This window comes from Ovis aries, chromosome 7 (genome assembly GCF_016772045.2).
Source record: "Ovis aries strain OAR_USU_Benz2616 breed Rambouillet chromosome 7, ARS-UI_Ramb_v3.0, whole genome shotgun sequence".
Classification (NCBI taxonomy): Eukaryota; Metazoa; Chordata; class Mammalia; order Artiodactyla; family Bovidae; genus Ovis; species Ovis aries.
The window spans coordinates 58,334,248-58,353,648 of record NC_056060.1 but is presented as its reverse complement, the minus strand read 5'-3'; the positions used below and the strand labels follow the sequence as shown (position 1 = coordinate 58,353,648).

General features: G+C 39.1%; 1 protein-coding gene across 29 annotated transcripts in view; it reads right to left on the bottom strand.

Moving 5' to 3' along the window:
• The window catches only part of ATP8B4 (ATPase phospholipid transporting 8B4 (putative)), a 295,865-nt gene that overhangs the window by 232,423 nt on the left and 44,041 nt on the right, over positions 1-19,401 (bottom strand). For 26 of the 29 annotated variants that reach the window (XM_060418006.1, XM_060418005.1, XM_060418019.1 and 23 more), the window contains one exon: positions 15,206-15,264. In XM_060418006.1, coding sequence (XP_060273989.1) covers positions 15,206-15,264 — 59 coding nt within the window. Of the gene's footprint in view, positions 1-5,548; positions 5,902-15,205; positions 15,265-19,401 lie in introns of those variants that run through there. The other 3 variants (XM_060418007.1, XM_060418028.1, XM_060418021.1) reach the window with 2 other exon arrangements.

The window sequence follows — 19,401 nt, the reverse complement described above, 5'->3', positions numbered from 1 at the left end:
AAAATTTTAAAACCTCCAATTGTCAGTTTCCCCATCTGTAAATTATGTGTAGTAATATCTACCTTGCAGAACTGGGAAGATCACATGAGATAATGTGTATGAAAGCACTAGCACTGTGCTTCCTAATTAAATACACTTTTCTTCCTCATTTGCTTTTGCCAAAACCTTCAGGGCACTTCTAATAGAAATAAGAATAGAGGCTCTGTCCAGTGTTTCTGAAACTCAAAGTGTGTATATGAATCATTTGAGGGTTTTGTTCAAATGCAGATTCTGACTCAACAGTCTCATGATGAGGGCTGAGATTCTGAATTTCTAACAAGCTCTAGAGGAGGAGATGATGCTGGGTAGAAGACTGCTTTTCAAGATGCAGAGTACTAAAGAGCCTGTAAGTTTTGATAGGCACAAAATGTTGCAATATGACAAAGGGTCCATGTATTTTTTCAAAGGGCTGTGTAAATAATTTAGTGAAATTAATACAAATCCAAAAAAGCCTCATCTGTCAACTACAGATTACAAACCTAGAGTAATACTTGATTTCACCATGAGACTATGGAGCCAAATCAACATCAGAGCTAAAACACTGAAATGCCTTAAATGAGGGCTTAGACTACAGAAAGAAAATGTCCTTTTGATTCAGCTGCAGATATTTTTCTAGATTTCTCTTTAAATCCTTAGAAAAATACATTGGATGAAAGTAAAAATCAGAGATACTTTATGCATTTTCAATTAAAGCTCAAGCAAATAAAAAGATCAGATGAAGCATTACGTTGGGGGCCGGGGGACAAAGACTATGGCAGAAATTCCACAGGTATGTGGAGGCAAGGAGGAGCATGGCAGGAAGAGAAGAGGAGGGAACACAAGGAACCCTTTTTAAAAAATTATAAAATGCAAGAAAACTAACCCTCTGCATAGAAAATAACATATAGAGACTGAATAGATTCAAAAATTTATTAATGATTATTTGTTAATAAAGCATAAGTTCAGAACTATTCCTAGTGTCAACATACTTTAAGTATCCATGTTTAATAAATAACATGTAAAATTCACATTTGAATTAGACAAACAAAAAGAAATTCAACTACCTTTCATAATCAAAACATTCAATTCCAGAATAACCCAGAACATTTGAAAGACTACATCATCTTCTTCCAACAGTTTAGGTTTAGATGGGCTTGAAGGGGATTGGTAATTGCCTTTTTGTGTAGCAAATGGTTCCTCAAATTCAGACAAGGATTAGGTTTCCAAATCAAGTTAGCCCATTTTTATACTATATAAATGTAACATGATATTTTATCATTCTTTCATATTTTTCAAAAGATATTTATTACTAACGTTAATTTAGTTGCTCAGTCATGTCCAACTCTTTGCGACCCCATGAACCTCAGCACACCAGGCCTCCCTGTCCATCACCAACTCCCAGAGTTCACTCAAACTCATGTCCATTGAGTCAGTGATGCCATCCAACCATCTCATCTTCTGTCGTCCCTTTCTCCTCCTGCCCTCAATCTTTCTCAGCATCAGGGTCTTTTCAAATGAGTCAGCTCTTCACATCAGGTGGCCAAAGTTTTGGAGTTTCAGCTTCAACATCAGGCCTTCCATGAACACCCAGGACTGACCTCCTTTAGGATGGACTGGTTGGACCTCCTTGCAGTCCAAGGGACTCTCAAGAGTCTTCTCCAACACCACAGTTCAAAAGCATCAATTCTTTGGCACCCAGCTTTCTTCACAGTCCAACTCTCACATCCATATATGACCACAGGAAAAACCATAGCCTTGACTAGACGGACCTTTGTTGGCAAAGAAATGTCTCTGCTTTTTAATATGCTGTCTAGGTTGGTCATAACTTTCCTTCCAAGGAGTATGTGTCTTTTAATTTCATGGTTGCAGTCACCATCTGCAGTGATTTTGGAGCCCCAAAAATAAATGAGCCACTGTTTCCACTGTTTCCCCATCTATTTGCCATCAAGTGATGAGACCGGATGCCATGATCTTAGTTTTCTGAATGTTGAGCTTTAAGCCAACTCTTACTTTCATCAAGAGGCTCTTTAGTTCTTCTTCACTTTCTGCCATAAGGGTGGTGTCATCCACATATCTGAGGTTATTGATATTTCTCCCAGCAGTCTTGATTCCATCCTGTGCTTCTTCCATCCCAGCATTTCTCATGATGTACTCTGCATATAAGTTAAATAAGCAGGGTGACAATAAAAAGCCTTGACGTACTCCTTTCCCTATTTGGAACCAGTCTGTTGTTCCATGTCCAGTTCTAACTGTTGCTTCCTGACCTGCATACAGATTTCTCAAGAGGCAGGTCAGGTGGTCTGGTATTCCCATCTCTTTAAGAATTTTCCACAGTTTATTGTGATCCACACAGTCAAAGGCTTTGGCATAGTCAATAAAGCAGAAATAGATGTTTTTCTGGAACTCTTGCTTTTCGATGATCCAGTGGATGTTGGCAATTTGACCTCTGGTTCCTCTGCCTTTTCTAAAACCAGTTTGAACATCTGGAAGTTCACGGTTCACGTATTGCTGAAGCCTGGCTTGGAGAATTACTAACATAAACATATTTTTAAAAGATTCATCTCTTCTTAGAAAATTATCTTCTTTACCCAGATATAATGAAAATATTAACTGTGAATCTGTTTGTGTGCTCAGCGCCTCAGTCATGTTGTACTCTTTGCAACCCTGTGGACAGTAGCCCTCCAAGCTCCTCTGTCCTTGAGGTTCTCCAAGCAAGAATACTGGAGTGGGTTGCCACTTCCTCCTCCAAGGGATTTTCCTGACCCCTGGGATCAAACCCATGTCTCCTGCATTGGCAGGTGGATTCTTTACCACTGAGGAAGTCCCAATTGTAGTCTAATACCACCTGATTTTATACTTAATATTACAATGTGTTATGCTATTATTTTATTTCTGCATATAAGATAATGTTAAAATCTCAAGGTGACCACAAATCCCTGAGGAGCTAAGATCCTATCTTATACTTTTATAAATCTCCAAAGGATTTAATGAAGTGATGAAAATTACTAATTACTCAATATCAGTCTGATAAACCCAATTTTCAAAATGCAAAATAATATGTCAAGGGAAAGCAATTTCATTTATCAGAACAAACATGAGCTATCAATAAGTGTTAGCAATTCACAACACAAACAAGTAGTTTCCAGTATATAACTTAGAGAAGTACATTTGCCAAAGAAAGATAGGCTCTAGCATAAGTATAGATTTTTCACATTTTTAGCACAATGTATTTGTGTGGTTTATTAACATTTCTACATCAGAGAGTGAAGGAGAAGAAAAAAAATCAAACATTTCTTTACCTTATTTTTCTCACCTAAAAAAGTCTGAACATTGCATTCTCTGCAAAACATTATGAAGTTCAGTCTACTGTGCTTCTAATCTCAAGAATGTCTTGCTTATAACAATGGTGTTTTTGTGGCATTTGGCGTACAAGAGTGTTTAAAATATTGCAGTATAGTACTACGTGGTTTGCAAGAATCATAGAAACATGATTTGGAAAGCAATCTTCAAAGTTCAATTATTCATTCCATCCTTCTGCTTCCATATAAGTTATCTAAACCAGCACTATAATAGATTTAATATCTTTAAAGGCTTTCTGCTAATTAAGACAGAGAGCAATAATGTAGCACAATTAAAAATTGGGTTGGCAGCCAGGAGAGCTAATTATAGAAACAGGAAACTAGCTAAGGCAACAAGACATAATGATTATGGTCCAACAGCAACCTGTTGGAAGGCATCTATTGCTAAGGCACTGGCTCTAGCCTCAACTGCGTTGTGCTCAGTATTTTAATTAAGAACTTACATCAGTTATTCTTGAACTCAATGGACATGAACTTGAGCAAACTCTGGGAGATGGTGGAAGACAGGGAAGCCTGGCGTGCTGTAGTCTATGGGGTTGCAAAGAATCGGACACAACTTAGCAACTGAATAACAACATCAGTAATTCTTACACTGGTTGCTCATTAGAAGCACATGGGTGGATTTCCTTTTTTAATATCACTGCATAGACTCCATCCCCCAGAGCCTCTGCTTTGATTGGCCTATAGGCTTATATATCAGTGAAAATGAAGGTATGCTCATAAGTCCACATGTGACACAGGACAGTAAGGTCTGTTTTACAAGAAGCAAGATGCAGAGATAAATGTGGCACCGTCCTGATCACTAATAATGAAAATGAGGTTAATATGAGATTAATAGGCATCAACAATCACCAAAAACTAGCACCATCTTTGGTTGCAGAAATAATGCTGCTACTTCAAGATGGTCAAATAACTTTTAGAATATGGCTTGACTTTGGAGCAACCCATTTTAAGAAATGATAGCAAAGCTGAAGCTCTTTAAAAAGAAAGGGAATTGGAGATGATTCTGGAAACAAGTCTACTTAGTGAGCCAAATATCAGAAACGTTGTCATGGGAAACAGGAGATGCATTTGCTCTGCTTTGGCCTCAGAAGAAAAGCTAACCCAAAGGATAACAGAGCAAAAGAAGATCACTTTGCATCAATCAGTAGACAAACTGTCTAATGGTCAAAGCTATGCAAAGACAGAAAAGGCCCTTTTAAGAAGTGGTGAGCTTTCCTCTTCTAGAGGGATACAAACTCAGACTGGAAGTGCCATCAGTGAAAATTCTGTAGAAGGCGATGGAAAAGCTTTAAAGGACAATTCTACACTGAGATTCTGTGATGAACTTCAGCTATCTTCCTTACTATACACATCAGGTTTTCTCATCTGAATAAAATAACTCCTCTTCCGTGCACTTTCAGACTACTGGTGCAGAATGATGTCACCCACTGCAACATATATACATTGAACCTGGACAGGCCACAGCTATAATGAGGTGACCTTGATTCACAGCAAACTTTACAGCCAAAGAGCACACATGAAAACCAGAACAACCAGCGCTGCCAGAGATGCCACATCAGGACATCAGCAGGTAGAAATTTAGATCACCAATCTAGATATAAGAATCTGCTGTTCTCTGCTCCAAAGAACAGTCTTTCACCATTCAAGCCAGCATATTCTTACAAAGACATGCACACATTCTTATAACTACAACCTTCCCTACATGCACAAAAATACACAACACACAAATATTTATATATATGGCTGCTTATCAACTCTTAGTATCATTTTTAAGTGATCTCCAGAGTCAGACACAACTGAAATGACTTAGCAGTAGCAGGTCCAACTTTAATGCCTAAATAGTTTACTTTTGTAAGAAACTGCATATAGACTGTCAGACACAAAATTCAATAGTAACCCAGTACTGGTTTTATAATAGTAGACATGAATTTGAGACTAAACTGTTAACACAAATGATTTGATTACTCTTTCAACTACGAAATATAAAATGTAATAGTTTAACTTTTAAAAATATGAATCACAGAAACAAACTCTTTGGTCCAGTAAAGAAAGTTACAAAACCGGGTTAAAAACCACCTTGAGACTGTTGGGTTGGTGGTTTTTCCGTTAGCCCCCTCAGCTGTTACTGAACTTGCCCAACATTATCCACATGATTGATTTATGATTACCTTCATAAACCACTGGCCAACAAAGGAAACTGCAGTTGTAGTTCTTGCTTCACACAGGAGGTTATTTTCCTTCCTGCTCCGTCTTTTCTTTTCTCAGCCTTAGCTTAAATCTATTCCATCAGAGCTAGGCTACAACAGGGCTCCAAAATTCAAACATCAGAATTAGCTTATTTTAACTCTTTTAATTCCAATTACATATTGTGTGAAAACTATTTAAAATTTTATATCATTGCAATGAATAAAGTAAAAGCAAAATAAACAAATGAAGCTAATTACGTGGCTTTACTAGAAACTTACTTCATGGAGCAGACGGAACAGAACTAACTTATGAGGATGCTGAAATTATCTCACTCAAACCTGGAAGAAGTAAAAAGCAAACTCTTCAAAGTTTTAGAGCTTCACTGGATTTTTAATTTTCTTAATGCACCATTTTAGAACATTTAGAAATAGGAATTCAGAGGCTAAAACAAAAGTTTAAAACAGATCAATCAAATTAAGGAAACAAAACAAAACAAAAAATCAGACAAATGCTTAGCCAAATAACAGTATTTAAATAAATCAGATGTCAAAACAATAAAATATTTATACTTTTAAAGTCTTGAATCTAGAATGAAAATGAATTTGAGGGATATCCAAAAATTATCTTTTCTCCTACAAGTATTTATAAAACCTCTGTCAGGTAGAACATAGAATAATGGACATGGATATTAACAGCACACAAAACAGAAAGCATTCCAATGTTTGCTAAAAAGTCACTGCTACTATAGTAACGCCTCAATACAAAAAAAGGGTAACAACCGACAACCAGAAAAGACAGTAAATGCAAGTTACTGGCACTTTCCACAACCAATTCCAACTTGTCACAGTGCCTGGCATCATCCACACTTTTTGGTTGGTACATAAATTGCTTTAATCATCAGACTTCTTGCTGAGCATCTATAGCATGTTGGCAGTGCAACTATGCTGCTCATGAAAAGAAGAAGAGAAAACCAAATTTTCCCAGGATTAAAAAAAGGACTAGGATGTGTCCCAACATGTAGATAATCCCAAGAATCTTCCAAAGAAAATGTTTAAAGTTTTACCTCCCCATGGCTTTCTGTACCTATTCAAAATGTGAGAAAATTGACTCAAAAATCCTTCACTTCATTTCAGTGAGTCTGAAAGCTTAAATACTATTTCTCTTTTTATTGCTTATTATTAACTAAGTAAGCCCTTCTCTTCTGCATGGTTTTTCCCTTGCCCTCTGACTTCCAAAAAAATTAAACTGCTTTCTTCAGGTCCACCAACTGCTTCCATATGGATGTAAAGATATTCTGCTTCAACTTTTAAGTTCATGAGTACCTAGCTTCAGATATGGTTACCCACCCCCCTGTTTCCTGAGGGGCTCCTCCCTGAACCCCACCCTCAACCCAGCTTTCATCTCACCCCTTCTCTGTTTTCCTCAGCACTCCGCTCTCTCACTGTGTGGGAGTTTCTACCCTTACACCTTTCAGCCATCACTCCTTAACAAGTTCTGTTTTTCTTCTAACTTGAAGAGCCTTCTTCCAATGGATATCCTTAATCTACTACTCTAACCCCACCCAAGTTACATTCCCTATTAACCTGGGCATTTCCATTTGATCATCAAATCTATTTAATCCAGAGGGCTGCTAAAATCCTCACTTTGTGACTCCTCAGCCCCTGAGAGCCTATTACGTCATATTCAAATTCTTTTTTTTTTAACAGTCAGGTCTCACCTACCTGAACTATAATTTCCCATGACCCATCCCCACAACCAATTAGATCAGTCTTGAGGATTTTGCTCCCATCTCTCGTTTCTAACAAGTGGTGGTACATATAAACAAACAAGTCTCAAGTCATTTCCCATTTCCTCTGGCAACACTTCGTCAAACATCTTCACTCACACTGAGCCTTCATTTCCCTAACACAGGCCACATCACACAATTAGAATTTAGTATTACCTTTTGACTATTACCTATTATCAAATTCGTTCTTATGTGCTGGTCTTCTCTACTTGAACAGGTTACACACACTCCTTGAAAGGGGAAAGCAGAATCTATATCCCCTTTATAAATAACCCCAGCACTTCCCTGGTGGCTCAGACAGTAAAGAATCCACCTGCAGTGCAGGAGACCTGAGTGCTATCTCTGGGCTGGGAAGATTCCCTTGAGAAGGTAATGGCAACCCACTCCAGTATTCTTGCTTGGGAAATCCCATGGAGAGAGGAGCCTGGCGGGCTACAGTCCAATGGGGTTTCAAAGTGTTGAACATGACTGAGCAACAAACACTTTCACTTTCAGCACTCAAAACATTGCCAGTCTAAGCAACAGGGTCTTCTAGAATGCAGTTTGGGGCCCACCTAAAAATACCCTACACATTCCAGTTTCCTCATGTATTTTTACTCCTTTGAGCTTCATATTCTTTTTGTACATCTCCTCAGAACCTCTTTGGAAAGTAATTAAGTCAACGAACACATGTTGCTAGGTCTAGAGTAGGTATACTGTGAACATATTGAATTTTAAAAATCATTTTTATTTCTATTTTTTTAAAAAGGAGACAATGAAACATTAATTCACCCACACACAGGAACAGAAAATTTTACTGTCAGTCTGGTCTCAGAGAAACACAGACACATCATTACAATGTGGCCCTAAAGAGGTCCAGTGACTGTCCGAGTCCACACACCCAGAATGATGGTGGGCCACAATCTCTAACTCCACACTCAACCACTTATTCTGAGTTAAAAGAGAAGTGACTATGTAAACATACAAGTCCCAGTCAGTGGGTGGGAGGGATATGGAAGGGGCTCATGCTGAAGGGCACCTTGGTGATGTCATTGCAGCACTGACTGCTGAGAGTCCACCATATTGTCACACTGAAGAAACACTTTTTGGAAACCCAAATGGTCATTGTTTTACCAATCACAAAACTCATAAGAGCAACAAGAGCTTCCATTTAGTAACCTTAATATCAACAAGCCATCTCAAGATTCTAAGAATAAATTAAGGTGTTCAAATTGAAATTTGGGGAAGGAAGGCCTCCTTTAAAAGTATCCAAAACTACTTGGCTAAATTTTCACCAATTTGTATAAGCCAGTACACTTCCTGAATAGGACCAGTAATTGGTAATTTAGCTCAGGGAAAAAACTCTTTAGAAACTTCCCATCCACCTTTGTGCAAGAAATATTTTCAGATAAAAGCTATTAAGTGTTCAGGTTTACTAGACTTTCTGAGTTGGAGGCAGGATAAGTTTCTCAGCACTCAGACAAGTTCCTCCCCCTTCTCAAATTCTGTTTGAGTTCAAGAGAATTGAATAGGGATATATCTGTGCTAACATAGAGAAAAATAATAGGACACAGTGGGAACCAGTGTTTTCCAATATTTCTTTATTTTTAATAATGTCAGAAAATAGCTATAATTAATCTAACACTTTTTCTGACATTTTTGACATCAACACATTCTAATGCAATTACAGCTGTTTTCACTACTCCTACCGTCCACTCCGAACTCCTCCTAATAGGGATCGTGAGTGGCTGTCTGGCTAGTGCTTATGTTTCCCTAACGTTTTTAACATTAACATATTTTAATACAACTGTTCTCATTACTTCTATTATTCATTCCTATTATTAACCAAGAAAACTTTGAACTCCTTTCTAATGAGAATAATAAGTCTAGTGCTTGGCTCACTCTTCCTCCACTCCGGTCCTGCTTTGTGTTACATATCTTGGCAGTCTGAAATCCCACTTGCAGTTTTATGCTTTCCACCTTCCAGTTTTCACAATATCATGTCTCATTTGCCAATTAATTTTACTTAGAATCATTAACCTTGTCTTTTGTTTGTGTTCTAAACCCTTTATCTTTTAAAAGCACTTTTGGTCATTTTTTAAGACTGTTTTATGTTCTATAAATTGCTTTGAAGCTTAAGGGTTTGTTGATAAATTAAGGTTTTTCTAGGTATTGAAATATCTTTTTTCAGCCTTCAAAGAGAAAGTTTGCTTGGCCAGTCTTTGTGTTTGTGGAAATTATACCATTTATCTGTGCTTTGTGTAAATTTTTACCCCAAGGTCTCATCTACAAATGCTAAAGGTAGGATTTAAGGTCATTCTTAGCCTCACATTTGTAAAATTTTGTATGTCCTTTATCTACTTTGTCTTCAGAGTATAAAAACTTCACCAGCAGGTAATGAAATAAGAAAAGGAAAGGGAATTCAGACGGTTTGTTTGGTGGGTTTTCTCTTGTTGCTGTTTTTCAAGATTGGTCAAATGAGCAGCAGGGTATCATGGAAATAAACAGGCTTTCAATTTGACCAATCTAAATTAGGATTCTACCTATGAGCTGTGTGACTTCAGACAAGTTACTAAATGGACTCCACTTCATCTCTTAGGGTTTTTTGGAAGATTAGCTATATGTGCAAAGCACCTGGTTACACAACTAGACTCACAGTTTTAAGAATATGAGCCATTATCCAGCTCTGTGACCTTGAGTAAATCACCTGAGATCTCTGTGCACCAATGTCTTCAAAAATAAAAGTGAGATGAGTCAAGTGCTCCCTTCATAGAGTTGTGAGATGAAATTAGTTTACTATAATAGAATGCTTAGAACCCTGTAAGCACTTACCTATGTGTAAGCTATTATCATTATTAACACTAACTTTGTTACTGTCATCACAGTTAACCATACATCTGTCAATATCCATACTAAGAATATCAGGATTATTTCCTGAACTGATCAAATGCATTGCACAGAGTAGTTAAGTACTAGCACTTTCATATGGCTTAGCTGGCAGGTTGGAGGGGGGTGTTCTCTACAATCATAGTCATTCACACTGTCAGTCTTCTTGCTTTAGGCGCATCTGTATCTCCATATTGCATTGCCTGCATAGTTTATCAGCAACTTCCACACCTTTAGTATCACAGACTTGCTGACTTTTTGACATGATCATCTGCCGCAAAAAGTAACTTCAGCCAATTTCTCAGTGTCTTCCTAAGCCATTTTCACTGATATCCTACTTTGCTGCTGCTGCTGCTAAGTCACTTCAGTCGTGTCTGATTCTGTGAGACCCCATAGATGGCAGCCCACCAGGCTCCCCCGTCCCTGGGATTCTCCAGGCAAGAACACTGGAGTGGGTTGCCATTTCCTTCTCCAATGCATGAAAGTGAAAAGTGAAAGTGAAGTCGCTCAGTCATGTCCGACTCTTCGCGACCCCATGGACTGCAGCCCACCAGGTTTTACCCAGTACTTTATAGGAAATCTAAAATTGACTGTGCATACTTGACCACAAACATGTTAAAGAAAAAATTCATTAAAAAGGTTTAGCCTAGGATCTGGTACATACTACATATACAATATATACTACCTAGTCTTACTGTTATCAAACATTTATATAAATTATTTCATTTAACCCTATGGTAGATAATCCTCTAAGGAAAATGCCCCCATCTCACAGGTAAAATTAATGATATGCAGAAAAATAAATAAATGGAAATCACAAGTTAGTAAATGAGAAAGAGAGTAAAGGATTCAAACTGTGGTTTATCTTATCCCCAAACATTCTCTCCACTACATCTGAGGAAGCTTCACCATTTTTCCTTTCACATTTTTTATAATTTTCAGTTTATCCCCATCCCCTTTTCAGCCTTCAGGGAAGAATATTACTTCATCAATTATTAAAAGCATTCTCTCTGAGATCTGTTCAGTTCAGTTGCTCAGTTGTGTCTGACCCCTTGTGACCCCAAGAACCACAGCACACCAGGCCTCCCTGTCCATCACCAACTTCCGGAGTCCACCCAAACCCACGTCCATCGAGTCGGTGATGCCATCCAACCATCTCATCCTCGGTCGTCCTCTTCTTCTCCAGCCCTCAATCTTTCCCAGCATCAGAGTCTTTTCAAATGAGTCAGCTCTTCACATCAAGTGGCCAAACTTCTGGAGTTTCAGCTTCAACATCAGGCCTTCCAATGAACACCCAGGACTGATCTCCTTTAGGATGGACTGGCTGGATCTCCTTGCAGTCCAAGGAACTCTCAAGAGTCCTCTAACACCACAGTTCAAAAGCATCAATTCTTCAGCACTCAGCTTTCTTCACAGTCCAAATCTCACATCCATACATGACCACAGGAAAACCATAGCCTTGACTAGACGGACCTTTGTTGGCAAAGTAATGTTTCTTCTTTTTAATATGCTGTCTAGGTTGGTCATAACTTTCCTTCCAAGGAGTAAGCATCTTTTAACTTCATGGCTGCAATCACCATCTGCAGTGATTTTGGAGCCCCCCAAAATAAAGTCTGACACTGTTTCCCCATCTATAAGTGATGGGACCTGATGCCATGATCTTAGTTTTTTGAATGTTGAGCTTTAAGCCAACTTTTTCACTCTCCTCTTTCACTTTCTTCAAGAGGCTCTTTAGTTCTTCTTTACTTTCTGCCATAAGGGTAGTATCGTCTGCATATCTGAGGTTATTGACATTTCTCCCAGCAATCTTGATTCCAGCTTGTGCTTCCTCCAGCCCAGCATTTCTCATGATGTACTCTGCATATAAGCTAAATAAGCAGGGTCACAATATATACGCTTGGCCTACTCCTTTTCTTATATGGAACCAATCTGTTGTTCCATGTCTAGTTCTAACTGTTGCTTCCTGACCTGCATATAGGTTTCTCAAGAGGTAGGTCAGGTGGTCTGGTATTCCCATCTCTTTCAGGATTTTCCACAGTTTCTTGTGATCCACACAGTCAAAGGCTTTGGCATAGTCAATAAAGCAGAAATAGATGTTTTTCTGGAACTCTCTTCCTTTTTCGATGATCCAACAGATGTTGGCAATTTGATCTCTGGTTCCTCTGCCTTTTCTAAAACCATCTTTAATATCTGGAAGTTCATGGTTCATGTATTTCTGAAGCCTGGCTTGGGCAATTTTAAGCACTACTTTACTAGCGCCTGAGATCTGTAAGTTTTTTTAAAAACCCATTTCCATTTGAGGTAATATCCTTTAAAGCTACGCAAGACTGAGCGAAAGGCCCGTGGCTTCAACCTTTCCTAAAAGGATAGTCCACATATGAAGTGCTTAAAAATCCTTAAAAATCAGATAAATATATATTCAAATACTGTCTCTATAAAGAATAGCTCACAGGGTCACTGTTTGTTATTCTGCTTTAATCCATAGAATAAGTTTATGAAATCAGTACGCTTATTATCCGTAATTTTTATCTGACTAGACTGAGGCTGAGAAGAGTCCTACAGTTCATGTGTGGCCAGACATCCTGTTGGGAGTTCCCAAATCAACACACCATCAGCCAGGTCTCATAGGGACCCTTGTTCACTCTAGGAGGGCCTGGCTTATCCCCTTTGAGCCATGGGAGGGGTCATTAGACCTGGGACACTCATGTCCCTCTCTGCTCTGCAGCTTCCCTCTCTCAACTCTTGGTGTCATTCTTGGTTTTCCCAGCCCTTAATGGGCTTTGTTTTTTCCTTAGTATGTTTAAGCTCAGAGATGAAGCTGCCTTATTCCATCTGCTGCAGCTGCAGAATATTGTTCTACTGCTTTGTCACTGGTAAGAAGCCCAACAGAAAACACATACATCTGTGTGCTTCTGTTCAATATCATGCAAGCCCAAGGAAAAAAAAAAAAAAAACCTCTGTTATCATTGGCATATTATTATTAAAAGAAAGATGAAGCAACCATGGCAAATGGTTGCTACCTGTTTAATCTGGGTAGTGGGCACACAGGTGATATTTTATTTCCTGTACTTATCTCTAAGTTTGAAATATTTTATAAATTAAGTAAAAATAACTATAAAGGACAGTATCATCTTACATGTAACATTAAAAATATGGCTTTCCTTATACAGTCACTACTCACAGAATGAAAATACTTCTTACATATTGGAAAAATAAGGATATAGCCAAATATATAAACGCCTGATTACCCAGTAGTAGATTACTGAACTTTTCCCCCAAGGTCTTAAAATATAGACTTCTACTCCTCTTATTTAGGATTTGGTAGTCAAGGCTTTCAAGGGTCATCCTCAAGAGTTAAGGAACTGGCTATAAAATGGATAGAAAGGCATGGAGCCAAGTCTAGTGATGACCAGCCAGGCTAAATGACCAGATGGCATGAGGCTACACAGAGTGGAAATAATCACCATGGAGAAAGTCATCCTCCCACTCCCACTCCAGGCTAGAAAGCACATTCATCAGCCTTCTGAGAGAGATTCCTTCTCTCATGGGCACGCTTACTTTAACCAAGCTTATAAGATTAATGAATAAAATCAGAGTTGCCATATATTATTCTAACGAGAAATCTGTCATAGAGGCAGTGCGCTAACTCCCTGTAGAGACAGTTACACTGAACATCAAGATATAATCACAAGTTTACGTAATTAGCACAGCATGAGAAAAGAGGAGTGGTTAGCTATCTCTGTTGGTATCGAGCTAGAGCAGTCCAGTGCTTTCATCTACACATATGGAAACGACCTCCCAAAAAGAACCAAATATTAAAAATAATCCACTGGCCAAAATTCTCTCTCCTCTAGCTGGTTCCTGGATGGACACTGCTAAAGTTTGTCCCATGAAACTCACATTGCTACATCTTAATAGTCATCAAACCCCTCTGTGAATTCAGTCTCTGGTTAATGTGCTAGTAACTCAATAATACCAGGTCTTATAGGCTGCATGTCAACTGCAGCATCAATTCTACCAACTATCTTTCTTAGAACTTATCTTAAAAGCCCATGTAGCAACTTGAGTCAAGGAAAGATGAGGAGATTTTAATGAGAGTCAGACACGACTGAAGTAACTTAGCAGCAGCAGCATGACATAATTCATAGTGTTCATCATTGTATCCCACGTTTATAGAATAGTGTCAGTCACTTAGTAGATGTTCAATAAATACTTCTTTTGTAAATGAAAAAAAAAACTTGCTTTAAAAAAAAAAAAAAAGTACTTCAGGGACTTCCTTGGTGGTCCAGTAGCTAAGAATCCACCTGGCAATGCAGGGGACACAGGTTGGATCTCTAGTCAGGGAATTCATCCCACATGCCTTGGGGCAACTACTGAGCCTGAGCACCACAAAGACAGAGTCTGTGCACCTCAACAAAAGATCCTGCATGATGCAACAAAGATCCTGTGTGCCCAATAAATTCTTTTTTTAAAGTAGTTCAGAACAAGCTTAAAGCTCACACATTTTAAATAATTCTCACTGCTCACTTGATAAATACAATCGTTCAGGTTGGGAAACTTTCTCCTACATATACTTTTCCACATTTAGCCTGAGTTGCTTAGAGAAAATCCCCAAATGTTATTCATCCCCCATCAGCCACTTTCACCACTTCTATCACAAAGTACTACCATAGAGGCCTGTTTTCATAGTATTCTTAACATTATTCAAGTGCCCAATGGGCACCAGAATAAACTAAGCATCATTCTTAAGAAGATACTTCATCTTATTCCCATAGCAATATGAATACCAATCATTCTTAATGTGTAAAAAAATAAGCGTATAAACATTACTAAAATCTAAATTTATTTTTAAAAATCTGAAACATATGGCACCTTGCTATTAAAATGGGCCAACAAAGTTTTAAGTGAAGTCAAAGTTCTAGAAGGTATGAATCCTACTATCTTAAGACCCACCCCAGGTTGTGTGCTCGATATGTGTTTTACTCACTTTGTACAGGAACTTCTCATTATATTCACGGTCATTGGCTTTTACTATCCGTTCCACTTCTAAAGAGAAAGAGAAATCAGGTAAGAAATTAAATTTTCAACCAAAAGAAACATACGACTCATTAAACTAACATCACATAGGTTACTTTGTCATCAAGATTGCAAGAATTCTTTCTTTTGAAATTTGAAGGGCATTGGTTTTTTTCCAGCCTAAATGTTGGAACGTGTATCGGAAAAGTCCCCAAATGGAAAGCTGAAGTGTTTTCATTGTCTTTCTAACACCAGCCATAAAGCAAAACAGTACGTGTTGCCAGTTTATATATCCCTTTCACTCCATAAAGACCCTTTCTGTTAACTTCAAGTAGTTTCTAAAAAAAGAAGAAGTTATGTCAAATGCCACACTGGAAAGGAAATTTTGTTTTGCTATAGAATTATAAGACATAACATAGCCAAATAAAACCATACTGAGGTTGCCAGTGAGGTAACTGACCTTATGGTTATGGAGCCAATGGTAAAATTTCTAAACAATCCACGTATAGTGAGAGGAACTTGATACCTTCAGGACATTGAGACTGGCCCTTAGCTGGAAATGGCCAAAAAAATTAAATCTCTTCGGAAAGCAAATGCAGAATTCCAGCTCAAGGTAGCAACTTATGAAGATCTTAAAGTCATCTCCTCCCCATAGACACACCAAATCAACAGCTATATCCGGAACAAGTTCCTCTGAAAACACCTAAAAAACTAGCTGAATGATGCCCTTCACATCAGGCAAACAAGAGGGAAACCAATCAAAGCAGGTAGGAAAGGCTGAGACACAATCTCATCCCCACACAAAGGAGGAGGGAACTCAAAACCCAGAGCTTCAACCTGAGAAGCGAAGGGTTCATACCCCAGCTTTCCAGATGAGTACCTGAGAGACAGCCTCCAAAGCATCTGCTTCAAAGACCAACATGGCAGGACTGTGGCAAACTGAAGCACAGCTTTTTAAAGTGCCTACAGGCAGACTCACCCACCCCAGGGCCCAGCACAGAAGCAGCCTTTTGAAAAGCACCAGAAAAAGACTCACTTGCTAATTTTAAAACCTTGGTCTTAGGGGCAGGGACCTCTGGCATACTCCCCAGAGATGGTGGTTGGTGGGCACAATGTCCCTGCTCTACCTCTGCCTTGCTATTGCAGATGGGTGCCATCTTTTATTTCTTCCTTTATCCTTTTTCTTTTTCTCCTTGTATTTTTGTTTTCCTATTTCTCTTTTCCCTTTTTATCTTCCAATAGGTGCTATTTTTGTACTCCGCCTCTGCCACTCGCCAGAGTTCTAGGATGCCCTGGAGAGGATGTCCAAACACACCTGGTGCCCCAGTTTCTACATCTGATGACCCAGTTTTTCACAGCTGCCACCCAGGGAACACTCCTTGGCCACTTGGCTCTGAAAGCCACAGCCTTGTGTTCCTAGATCCTACGGAACTGTAAAAATCAAAGATTCTATTCTTGGCAGACTACCATCCTCAGGGCACTGCACAGACAGCTGACTAAAACACATCCCCAGTCTTTCTGAGAAAGAGAACTATTTGCATGTCTAAAACCTTGGGCCTGTGGGGCAGGCTTCTGGTCTGGCACTCAGGGGACTATACACAGGCTCCCAGGGAACAGAGGCCGAGGGACACAATCTTTGCATTCTCTCTCTACCTCTCTCCAGCTCACCAGGATCTTCAGAAAGAAGCTTATCCCTTCTCTGGGGCCCAATTTTTCTGTCTAACGCCAGGGGACATCTCTATATCACCTGAAAGTAAGTACAAATAACAAAATAATAGGACCATAAACCCAAAGATTATCATATTGCAGAAATTAAAACTTGTAAAGGGCAAAACAAGCCTTTGACTGTGTGGATCACAACAAACTGTGGAAAATTCTGAAAGAGATGGGAATACCAGACCACCTTACCTCCCTCCTGAGAAATCTGTACGCAGGTCAGGAAGCAACAGTTAGAACTGGACATGGAACAACAGACTGGTTCCAAATAGGAAAAGGAGTACATCAAGGCTATATATTGTCACCCTGCTTATTTAACTTATATGCAGAGTACATCATGAGAAATGCTGGGCTGGAAGAAGCACAAGCTGGAATCAAGATTGCCGGGATAAATATCAATAACCTCAGCTATGCAGATGACACCACCCTGATGGCAGAAAGTGAACAACTAAAGAGCCTCTTGATGAAAGTGAAAGAAGAAAGTGAAAAAGTTGGCTTAAAACTCAACATTCAAAAAACTAAGATCATGGCATCTGGTCCCATCATTTCATGGCAAATAGATGGGGAAACAATGGAAACAGTGAGAGACTTCATTTGGAAAGGCTCCAAAATCACTGCAGATGGTGACTGCAGCCATGAAATTAAAAGACGCTTGCTCCTGGGAAGAAAAGTTATGACCAACCCAGACAGCATATTAGAAAGCAAAGACATTACTTTTCCAACAAAGGTCCATCTAGCCAAAGCTATGGTTTTTCCAGCAGTCGTGTATGGATGTAAGAGTTGAACTATAAAGAAAGCTGAGTGCCAAAGAATTGATGCTTTTGAATTGTGGTGTTGAAGAAGACTCTTGAGAGTCCCTTGGACTGCAAGGAGATCCAACTAGTCCATCCTAAAGGAAATCAGTCCTGAATATTCATTGGAAGGACTGATGCTGAAGCTGAAACTCCAATACGTTGGCCACCTGATGCGAAGAACTGACTCACTGGAAAAGACCCTGATTCTGGCAAAGACTGAAGGCAGGAGGAGAAGGGGATGACAGAGGATGAGATGGTTGGATGGCATCACTGACTCAATGGCCATGAGTTTGAATAAACTCCGGGAGGTGTTGATGGACAGGGAGGCCTGGCATGCTGCAGTCCATGGGGTCGCAAAGAGTTGGTCATGACTGAGCGACTGAACTGAACTGAACTGAACGGGCAAAACAAGACAGTGCCCCAGAAACACCAGCAGAGCATGTTTCTGTTGTAAGAGTAGCAAATTCCCACTCCATGTTTACTAACTCAGAGTTGACAAAAGGGTAATAATGGTGGAGCAATGAAAGTGATGGAAGAAAGACCAGTCAAGCAACAAACAGATGTCAGTGTTGGAGTCTCCTAGTCACTGACTTGACCATCTCAACCTGGGATTCCCTTAATCCCACAGTTCTCCACCTAGATAAGTGACAGATTGTAAAAAGTATAGGCATGTGATAAGAGTTTGGCTTTAGAGAAGGTACACACAACCACAGAGATAAAGGTAACTGGAGAGTAGAAGTAACTTAGAGGCACATATTAGGGATGAGGAAACAGCAAGAGAGAAACAAAGAGGAGGAGATAAGAAGGGAGACAAAGATAACGGAGATGAACAGGGAAAGAAGGAAGGTAGAAACATGTCTTACCATCTGTACCCTGTATGCCAGGCATCTTGATTTATAAGAACTGATTCCTATTTCCCAAAAGTCTAATAGGAATCTAAATGTCTCTACAGCCCCTGTATTAGTTCAGCTCTCAGGTATGAAGTTTACCTCTGAGGACTGCTATGATTGGACTCCTAGCATGTGTAGAGTGTTTATTTATCTGTTTGATAGCCACCTACATGACTTCCTTCTTTACCATTGAAAAAAGTCAGTTCCCTGTGTATAACTCTGAAATTGAGAACCCACCAGGAAGCAACCTCTCAAACAACCGCCCTCTGAAAGAAAGTTTCCAAACTCTGACTGTAAAAGCATCATCCTCTCCTTTTTGCTGATTCTCCAACAAAGAGCAAAAATATCAAAGCCCAAAATGAAGTTTTGGAGGCTAAGGAGACTTAAAAACTTAAAAAGCTAGATGATGTTTTTATTCATCCCCACATCGACCCAGGCATAGTAAAACTGCTGACAGGAAAATAACCAATGTTACTGGCCCACCGGCATCCTGTACGTAATTTCCAGATTAGCTGTAAGTTAAAAATCAGATGTGCTACTCTGCTCAGTGTTATATGGCAGCCTGGATAGGACGGGGATTTGGGGGAGAATGGATACATGTATACATGCGGCTGTCCACTTGAAACTTTCACAACATTGTTAATTAGCTATACATCAATATAAAATAAAACATTAAAAAATCAAATGCGCACATATTAATTGGCTTTAGTTTAGATCATATACATTCAGTTGATGATCATTTTTAAATTACACATTTATATGAAGCA